Source organism: Plectropomus leopardus, chromosome 17, assembly GCF_008729295.1.
Source record: "Plectropomus leopardus isolate mb chromosome 17, YSFRI_Pleo_2.0, whole genome shotgun sequence".
Taxonomy (NCBI): Eukaryota; Metazoa; Chordata; class Actinopteri; order Perciformes; family Serranidae; genus Plectropomus; species Plectropomus leopardus.
This window is the reverse complement of record NC_056479.1, coordinates 4,511,505-4,520,901: the sequence shown is the minus strand read 5'-3', so window position 1 is coordinate 4,520,901 and position 9,397 is coordinate 4,511,505. Positions and strand designations below refer to the sequence as shown.

Below are 9,397 nucleotides of genomic sequence, written 5' to 3'. Positions count from 1 at the left end.
GGATGTGTGGGGGAAGTATTTATATTCTGAAGTTACAGTACCAGCCGGAACAGATAGCAATAACCTGCATTTACTTAAGAACCGTGAGTTGTTATCATTTTGAGTTACATGTACTTGAGTGTTTGTATTTTATGCTACTTTCTAATCAACTAGTTTAATTTGACAGCTTTTGTTGCAGATTCAGGTAATGAGTACAACCTATCAGTAATTAATAAATACCAGCTGCAACTTCAAAGTGATAATTGCACGAATGCATCAAAAATTACAATCCCATAATATAAAACATACTAATCTGAAATGGGCCATTCTGGATGTTGAAGTGTGTACTTGTAACCAAGTAGAAATGCACTGTGGTAATGGTATTTTCACACCAGGAATAAATTGGAGTACTTCTTCGACCACTGAGACAAAATCAACAACCTGAAAGTACTTCATTGCAAGTCAAGGTTTTGCATAAAAAATCCTTAACTACAAGTACATAAGCATCTCAGGTTCATGCACTAAAATATATATATACATAGCGTAAAAATACGTGAAATATTCTCAAGTCTTTAGTTGGCACTCTTAGGACGTGTTGGTCGTGACTTGGCACAAGTCTTGGGACTCGTTGGCTGGTACTAGTCTCATGCAGGGAAAAGACTACACAATATTAGAGGGCGTCAGCTTTGATCTGGAATGACGATGGGTGTTGGCTGCCTCAATCAAATGTACATTTTTTGATGAAGACTATCATAGTGGACTAATAAGTCCCAAGACTAGTGGCAGGTCAGGACCTGCAAGCCCATAGACAAGAGCCAAGTCAGGACCAACAAGCCTAGACTAGTTCAGTGTCAAAACCAAAGACTAGTGCAAAGTCAAGACCAACCAGCCAAAACACTAATGCAAAAGTCAAAATGGACAGGTCCATAGACAGGTGTCAAGTCAAGATCAACAAGTCTAAGGAATAATGCCAAATCAACACATCTATATAAACTTTAAGTACCAAAAGTAACATTGCATGTAGAGTGGTCCATTTCAGAATAATGTATATTTCTGGCATATAATTAACAAAGCCTTATTTCATTCATCATTTTAATGTTGCAGCTGAACTAGGAGCATCTGTATTGATGCTAAAATTGGTGCAATGTGAAAGGACTGTTTGTTGTTTGGCAGCAGATTTTAAGTTGGAGTAAAGCCTAAAAACTGCATTACAGTCTTCTGACTGAGAGGTTATAAATTACTTTGGCGGAAGTGAAACTAATTTTTGCAATATTTCTGTGCTGCAGAAAAAACATGGCAGAACCAGTTTTGTAATGTGATGTAACTGTTTAAACACTGACCTGAACTCTTGCACAAGTATAACCTGATCAGATAAGGAATCCTGCTGAGGTGTAATGACAATGAAGGAAATGTGGTGCAGTGTAGAGTTGAATTTTTCATCTTAAAGTAGTGGGGCAGAAGTATGAAGTAGCAGTAGATTAAAAATGGCATGAAATGACCAAAAATACAAGTACCTCAAAATCATACCTTGGTGCTGTACTTCATGTACTGGGTTACATTCCACCTCTGGGGGGTGTGGATCATCACCCCTCCCCTCACCTGCAGCACGGCCCACCTGAGCACCTATAAAAGGAGCAAACTGATCCATCTCTCCTCACTTCTCTTCTCTCCTACAACCCTCCGCCTGAGAAGACAGGCCAACACACACCTCCTCTTTTATTACTCCATCATGATGAGCTTTTCACATAGGACCACGATGGGTGGTGGCCTTGGAATGGGGCGATCATCCTATGGCAGAGGCATGAGTTCATTCAGCATGCCAGGAGGACCAATAGGTGGTGGTGTTAGGGTCTCCCAGGCCAGCAGGACCTTCTCTGCAGGCGGCGGCGGCGGCGGTGGCTATGGCTTTGGTGGAGGTTTTGCCTCTGGTGGTGGTGGAGGTGGAGGTTTTGGCGCAGGTGGTGGTGGAAGTTTTGGCTTCGGGGGAGGTGTCGGTGGTGGTGCAGGCTTCGGGGGAGATGACAGCCTCATCGGCAACGAGAAGTTCACCATGCAGAACCTGAACGACCGCCTGGCCGCCTACCTGGCCAAGGTGGCGGCGCTGGAGAAGGCTAACGCTGAGTTGGAGTTGAAGATCAGGCAGTTTGTGGAGAACAAGGTTGGACCCAGCACCAGGGACTACAGTCACTATTTTGAAGTCATCGCAGAACTGCAGGACAAGGTGAGGAAGAGGGGCAGCATGGGAAACGGTCATTTCATTTTCGAAATGTAACCACAAAAGAAAAGCAATATAGAGGAAAAATTAACTCAAGACAAACTAATTGAGTGAGGTATCCATAGTTAACAAAGTTGTTTTGTACTAGTAACTGGCAAGCGTTTTGGAAAAAACAAGGAATCATTATCTCATGAATTTGAGAATAAAACAAAAATCAAGAACAACAGTAAAAAGAGGAAAGCAGCCCAACAATTACAGACAAGGTTTTGTAATTTGAAGCAGTGAGAAGTGAATTAGGGCCCCCAGTGATCAGATGGATGTCGCTGTATAAAAATAGGTCGACCACACCTGCGTGTAAGTGATCCAGGTGAAGCTGCCACGCCCGAAAAACTCAAGCTGCTGCACACAGACTGCCTGGTGTGCAAGCAGAGCTGATTTAATATTTCCCCCAAATTCTGCATTTATGTTTTTTTTTTATCTGGCTGAAATATTTGTCGACTGACAAACCCAGTAACACTTTAATAATTGTTTAATGAATTTTTTTTTCTCCAAATACTCTGGAAAAGCAGATTTTCTCTCCCACAGATCCAAGTTTTGGACAAAATGAAACGTCATTTGAACTGTAATACCTTTTCTTTTACCTTTCATGGAGTAAACATAACAGAATAATAAGTACTTAATAAATCCTTATTAGTTTACCTGCTGTGATTGGGTGGAGTCATGTGGCTGTTATTGTCAGGCTCCAGTGATGTCGACTACACCCTCATAACCTAGGGTGAAGCTTACGCGCAGCTCACTATTACAGATTTCACCACAACATGACCAATGAGTTTTCTTTTTTCACCCCACCCCCAACCCCCTTCTTAAACAGGTTTATTTTTGTGTCATAAAAAAAACCACTGTGATTGGTCGAGTCACACTGGTGAGAAATGATGCCGTACAATCTCATTGGTGGCTGAGACTCAAAAAAAAAAATCTTTATATTTATCTTACAGTTTCTATTACAGTATTACTTTTGAAATGTAAATGAAGCATTTTGGACTCAAAAATTAAGAGAATAAAGTTAAATTTGATCCTTTATCATCATTAAGAAAATGAAAAGCTCATTGTATCTCAGCGGTGTTATGCTATAGCCTATAAAATATGTCTCAAGGAACAGAAACAACAAATGTTTTGGGGTTATTTTTAATAAAGGCAACATCAGAAACATGTATTTTCAGGCCTTTTGATGACACACAACAAGCTCACGAGTTCATGGGTGATGTCTGAAATTACTCAGAGTTACAGCACTTTTTTAAAGTAAATATAGTGCACTTTACTGTATACCAATACTCTTTTATGAGTTGTCATTACAGTACATGTAAATCTCTAGAGTCACATGGATTTGTACATTTCACTTTTGGTTAATAATTGGATCCCTTTGGCATCATGTGGTGTGTGCTGTAGCAGAAGCAGGATTAATGCTATCTATGTATCCATTGTGGCTGGTGATATAACATCTTTACTATGTTTTGCTTTTGTGTGTTTTCAGATTAAGGATGCCATTATCCTCAAAGGTAATGTCATGCTAAGCATCGACAACGCCAGTCTGGCTCAGGACGACTTCAGACTCAAGTTAGTACCTCATTCTTTTATTTATCCTTGCCTTTTTTTCCTGCAAAAACAGAAACCTAAACAATATTTATAAATGACACATAAATAATGCAAAGTAAAAGGCAAACAATTCTGACACATAACTAAAAATAGATACTGGGTCTCCAGTGTTTTATTATCAGCAGCATCACACCCTCTGCTGGCACACACACACACACACACACACACCAAAAGAAAAAAAATCAACAAGTGCAAACATGTCAGATATTATTCAGGTTTATATAAGAATAAATCAGATTCTAAGTTTGAAAAAACATATGCTGTGAAATCCCTTCAGAGCCTTTATAATCCTGTGAAGAAGTTTGTGAATATGTAGTAAAGATTTATAGATCAAGTAAAAATGTAGAATTTTTAACCATATCTGTAGCATTATATTGTTTTATTTTTGGATGCTCCTCATTGTTTTACTGTTATACAATAAATAACAGGTTAATAGCTGTTGCTGAATATCTCTGTGTTTTTGACCCTAATGTGATCCCGTACGTGCAGGTATGACAATGAGATGTCAATGCGTCAGTCAGTGGAAGCCGACATCGCCGGGCTGAAGATGTTGTTAGGAGACATGGGTGTGGCCAAGAAGGACCTGGACATGCAGATTGTCAGCCTGAAGGATGAGCTCGAGTCCATGAAGAAGAACCATGAAGAGGTAACAGAGTTTTACAAAACTTCTAAAAAGAAGAGTTCTGTTAACTGACAATCTTTGTTCAGACAGTTTACTTCTCTTGTTTTGTTTTTTTTTGTTTTTTTTATAACCGCAATGTTTTGGATGCATTAAATTTAACTTTTGAAAACTGAATTGCAGGCAATATAGAAGCTTAATAAAATAGGTTCAACCAAAACATTGTTTATTATTAAAGGGGTTCTTAGTCAGTTTCAATTCTGATATTACCTCCCCCTTCCTCCGACTGCAGGACTTGCTAGCCATGAAAAATCAGATGAGCGGTCAGGTGAATGTGGAGGTGGACGCCGGTCCTCAGCAGGACCTCAACCAGGTCCTAGAAGAAGTGAGGGAACACTACGAGGCCATGAACGCCAAGACAAACAAACAGTTGGAGGCTTGGTTCCGGGAAAAGGTGGGCGTGAAAACTGTGATAAAGTAGAACATCAGCATGCATGTTTTGTTTGATGTATTTTGACCACATCTCTCCTTCTGTCAGTCGGAGGAGCTCAATAAGGAGGTGGCAAATGTGGAGATGACGATACAATCGACGACCTCGGAGGTGAAGGAGGTGAAGAAGCAGCTTCAGGCTCTGGAAATTGAGCTCCAGTCACAGCTCAGCATGGTGAGAGCACAGAGATCAATCAATCAATCAATCAATCAATCAATCAATCAATCAATCAATGTTGCCGTTTCATAGGCAGTGTCAGTTTTTAGGATTATCCAATTACTAATTCTATCTTTGTTAGCATGAAGTGACCCTCAATGAAGTCAAGTCCACGTAGACAATACAGACCCCCAGGTGTCCATATAGACAATAAAGACTCACAGGTGTTCACATACAGTAGAAGAGAAAGACTTTCAGGTTACCATGGAGAGACAATAAAGACTCCCATCTGTCCACTTGGACATGATGAAGATTCCCCTATGTCCACTTAGAGATGATTAAGACTCTCAGGTCTCCACATGGAGACAATAAAGCTGCCCAGGTATCCATATAGAGACAATTAAGACATTCAATTGTCCATGTAGAGACAAGAAAGACTTTCAGGTGTCCAAATAGAGACAACAAAGACCTGTAGGTGTCCACATAAAGACTCCCAGTTGTTCATGTGAAGATGAGAAACTCCCAAGTGTCCACATAGAGACAATATAAAGGTCTCCACATAAAGACAGTAAAGTCTCAAAGGAATCCACTGAAAATGCTAAAGACTCCCCGGTGTCCAAATACAAATTTACAAGAAGAGGAACTATTGATCCAAAGTGTATGTGTCATTGAGACAATAAAGACTCCTAGATGTCCACGTTGAGACAATAAAGAATTCCAGGTGTCCACACTGACATGATAAAGACTCTCAGGTGTCCATGCAGAAATGTAACAGAATCCCAGGTGTCCATATAGAGACAATAAAGACTCCTAGGTGTCCACATAGAGACAGTATAGTCTCTTGGGTGTCCTTGTGGTAACAATAACAAACTTTGAGATGGTAATATGTTCAAATCTATACTTTGTGGATTGCTTTTTTTGGACACCTAATCATGTGTTTTTGCTCACATCTGGTCCCTCAGTGGTCCAGTTTTTGTCCTCTAACTCATCTGTCTCCCTGTAGAAAGCGGCCAGTGAAGCCTCACTGGCTGACATCCAGAACCGCTACGCCATGCAGTTGCAATCATACCAGATGCAGGTGACCAGTATGGAGGAGCAGCTGGTGCAGTTGAGGGCCGACCTGGAGAGACAGGGACAGGAGTACCAGATGCTGCTGGACATCAAGTGCAGACTGGAGATGGAGATCGCGGAGTACAGGAGGCTGCTGGACGGAGAGGGCAGCGGGTAAGAAGGGGTCAGAAGGGATCTAATGTCCAACATTTCCATTTCTGGTAAACCAGTCCAACCTCAGCGTTGGACTGAGAGTTTTGATTAGCTTCAACACTAACTTCATTCATTTCTGATATAGATCATAGCAAAACAGATTTCTTTAACTTTCTGTGATGTCTCTGTTTCTCAGATCTTCAGGTGGTTCTCTCTCTTCCTCCACCACCACCACAACCGTCAAGGTCATCGAGGAGACCATCTGAGACCAAACACACATCTGTCTGACCCGGAGAGGAGCCAAATCTCAATGCATCCACTCAGAAACGTAATGAAGAGTGTCTCTCCTCTTCATCTGGCTGCTGTTTTGTCACTTCACACTCATTTTCTGCTTTAACTAAAACCATAATCAGTCAAAATATCATGAATTTGTGAGGGAAAATCACATATGATTGATAGTTTGGGTTGGGAACAACTTAACTGCTAACAAATCTGTCTGCTGCCTCAAGAAATAAAACTAAAGTCACCAAATGTGTCTGAATGTTTCGTGATAAAAAGCTACATAAATTATTCTTTCTTCATTTCTTTTTTACTTAGCATATAGCATGTAAAACTTGCCATGTAAATAAATGTATTGTGCTAACAAAAATATTCTTCCATAGTATGTTAGCATTAGTCCCTAAATAGTTCATATAATATGTAAACATAGCATGCATAATTGGACATTGTTAGTCTCAGATGTGTTCATATGTTCATAAGCATAAGATGCTTGCCTCAGCTTTTATACCCTAATTTATTCTATTTAAGCAATAGTTCAGCCATTGATTAGAATTACTTTTTTAGACGTGTCCAGTACGAAGTCACCTTTGTTTTAGTAACAATTTGTTACTCTTTGCATGGTTACTTTCCAGGATAATGTCTATTAAACTCTTAAAACATTTGAAGTTTCTGGACCTGTAAAATGAGCTGGCTTGTATAGATGTACCTAATAACGTGGCCACTCAGGGTATATTCAGAGTGAACAATGTCCAACATGAAAACAACAACAACAACAACAACAACAACAACAACAACAACAAAGCTGCAATAACCTTTGAAAAGAAAATCAAACAACAACCAACCAACCAACCAAAGAAACACACAAACAAAAACAGCCAACTGACAGAAACTGAAAAAAAACAAAAAACAAATTTGATCAAAAGAAAAGGTTAACCTCTCCGCTACCTATGACACATGGAGACAAGAAGTTAACAGAAATAGTTCAATGTCATGTTGTTGACATCAGGACAAAAAAAGGGTATGAAATGTCAAAATTTGGTCTCACATGGTACAGGATGTCAAATTATTGTTAACTTGCTTGTCTATAACTGTGTCCGTGCAATGCACAGCCCAACTGTCATCGCTTGTTTTCAAGGCCAGAGTCCACATTGCATACGTAGCAAATGTACTTGCACCCACTGTGTAAGTCTTAAAATGAGGTCTGGTCATGATATTGCTTTTTTGAAGCAGCAAGGCCTGATGTCAACTGAACAGTATTTTCCTACTATTTAAAGGGTGCATTACACAGATATTAAGATGGGTGAAATAATGAGAAAAATATTTACATGCTCTAAAATGTGAACATAGCAGAGAACAGAGCAGAGCTGCTGTTGGTTGTTGCTCTACACCAGACTCCCCATTAAGAGACTCTGTGGTGGAAACTGTCCAGCATGACTGCAGTTCTTTGTTGTTGCCCCCTGCTGCCTGATATGTCCACTCTCAAGGCATCGCGACTCTCGTCGCAAACAAGCCTGTTAACTAGCCATCTGACCTGTACTAGTGGTGGAACAGATCAAATATGTGATGAGCCTGTGACTGGTAGGTCTATTAATCTTTTAAACTAAACTATAAACAGAAATGTAAGACAGTGATGGTAATTAAAGAAGGTATAGATAATGGAGACGAAAATGGAAATTAAAGCTATACTGACATGCGTGCCTGCAGCACTGCTCATACTTGAAGCCACCCCTGCAGAAGTCAGTGCCCACTTGGGCCACTCCAGTAAAGAAAAGTCTGGACATGCCACTGGTTGTGGTAATCTCAATAAAAGGGGATTTTTCACCATGAATGACAGCTGTGTATGCCAATCTGTGTGCTCATGTTCAACGGCACTGTTGGGGATTGGTCAGACAGGTGTTTTGGCAGGAACTCCTTCATCGTGGAGATCAAAACTGTGTGGACTCTGGCTCCAGATGATGTTGTCTCCTGAATACTTTGGCTACACTGAAGCATAGCCGTCAGTAAGTGGGGACGCGTCGTCCATCTTCATAAACAGTATATAGTTTAAACAGTGTAGGTGATACAGCACAAAAGTAAACAAGTAATCAAGTATCCAGTCAAGTTTTTACAGACAATGACAGCCATCAAATATTTGTCTAGCATGTGTAAGTCCTAACAATTAGCAACAGTTGATGTTGCTAATTTACAAATAGGAAATTAGGTTACATTAAATGCTGCTCTCTTACCTGGCATATGTCTGTCGTGGATAATCCTAGCTCAGAAGAGTTGGTACAAAGTACAAAGTATTAGATCAACATGTATAAGTGTGGGCACAAGTGTCGTATTACATATACAGTATTTTGGTATACCTCATTTTGTTATGTTGATACATACTGTACATGTTTGACTCTCAAAAATCACAAGATAAACAATAGGGCTATATTGAAAAAGAAGAGAAATAGAGAGAGAGAAGATTGCTGCGATACAGTCCTTGCAGCATTTCTAGTGGTGCAGATAAGAGAGAACTGGTCACTCTTTATTCCAACATTGTGAGCAGTTTGTAGTTCAATGTGTTGCTCCATGTTGCTTACAAAGTTAGCTTACAGAGTTCGTTTTAGCTGCTGATGCAAACTTGTCAGGTTTATGTGGGGACCTTATTAACCAAAAACCTTACAGACCCTAAAGTCATCTTCGAGAAAGTTCTGTATTTGCTTTAAGTATGCCTCAAGTGCTGATTAGAGCTAGGCTGCAGCTCCATAGAGGCTTTCCCCTCACATTGACAAATAGTGAGTGAAAACTTGAAGTGTGATAACCGGTAGGATTA

At 40.0% G+C, this 9,397-nt stretch overlaps 1 protein-coding gene across 1 annotated transcript; it reads left to right on the top strand.

The window, feature by feature from the left end:
- Positions 1 to 1,637: 1,637 nt before the first annotated feature.
- Positions 1,638 to 6,846, top strand: LOC121956365 (keratin, type I cytoskeletal 13-like). Its single transcript, XM_042504540.1, has 7 exons — positions 1,638 to 2,200; positions 3,726 to 3,808; positions 4,337 to 4,493; positions 4,759 to 4,920; positions 5,005 to 5,130; positions 6,116 to 6,336; positions 6,512 to 6,846. The coding sequence occupies exons 1-7, from the start codon at positions 1,709 to 1,711 to the stop codon at positions 6,579 to 6,581; spliced, it is 1,311 nt and encodes a 436-aa protein (XP_042360474.1). The 5' UTR covers positions 1,638 to 1,708; the 3' UTR covers positions 6,582 to 6,846.
- Positions 6,847 to 9,397: the final 2,551 nt, after the last annotated feature.

Bases quoted from the DNA above. Each gene is read 5' to 3' on its own strand.
- LOC121956365 (XM_042504540.1), top strand. From the start codon at position 1,709: ATGATGAGCTTTTCACATAGGACCACGATGGGTGGTGGCCTTGGAATG. The intron at 3,809-4,336 runs GTTAGTACCTCA...CCGTACGTGCAG, and splicing joins CAGGACGACTTCAGACTCAA to GTATGACAATGAGATGTCAA. The intron at 5,131-6,115 runs GTGAGAGCACAG...GTCTCCCTGTAG, and splicing joins TCCAGTCACAGCTCAGCATG to AAAGCGGCCAGTGAAGCCTC.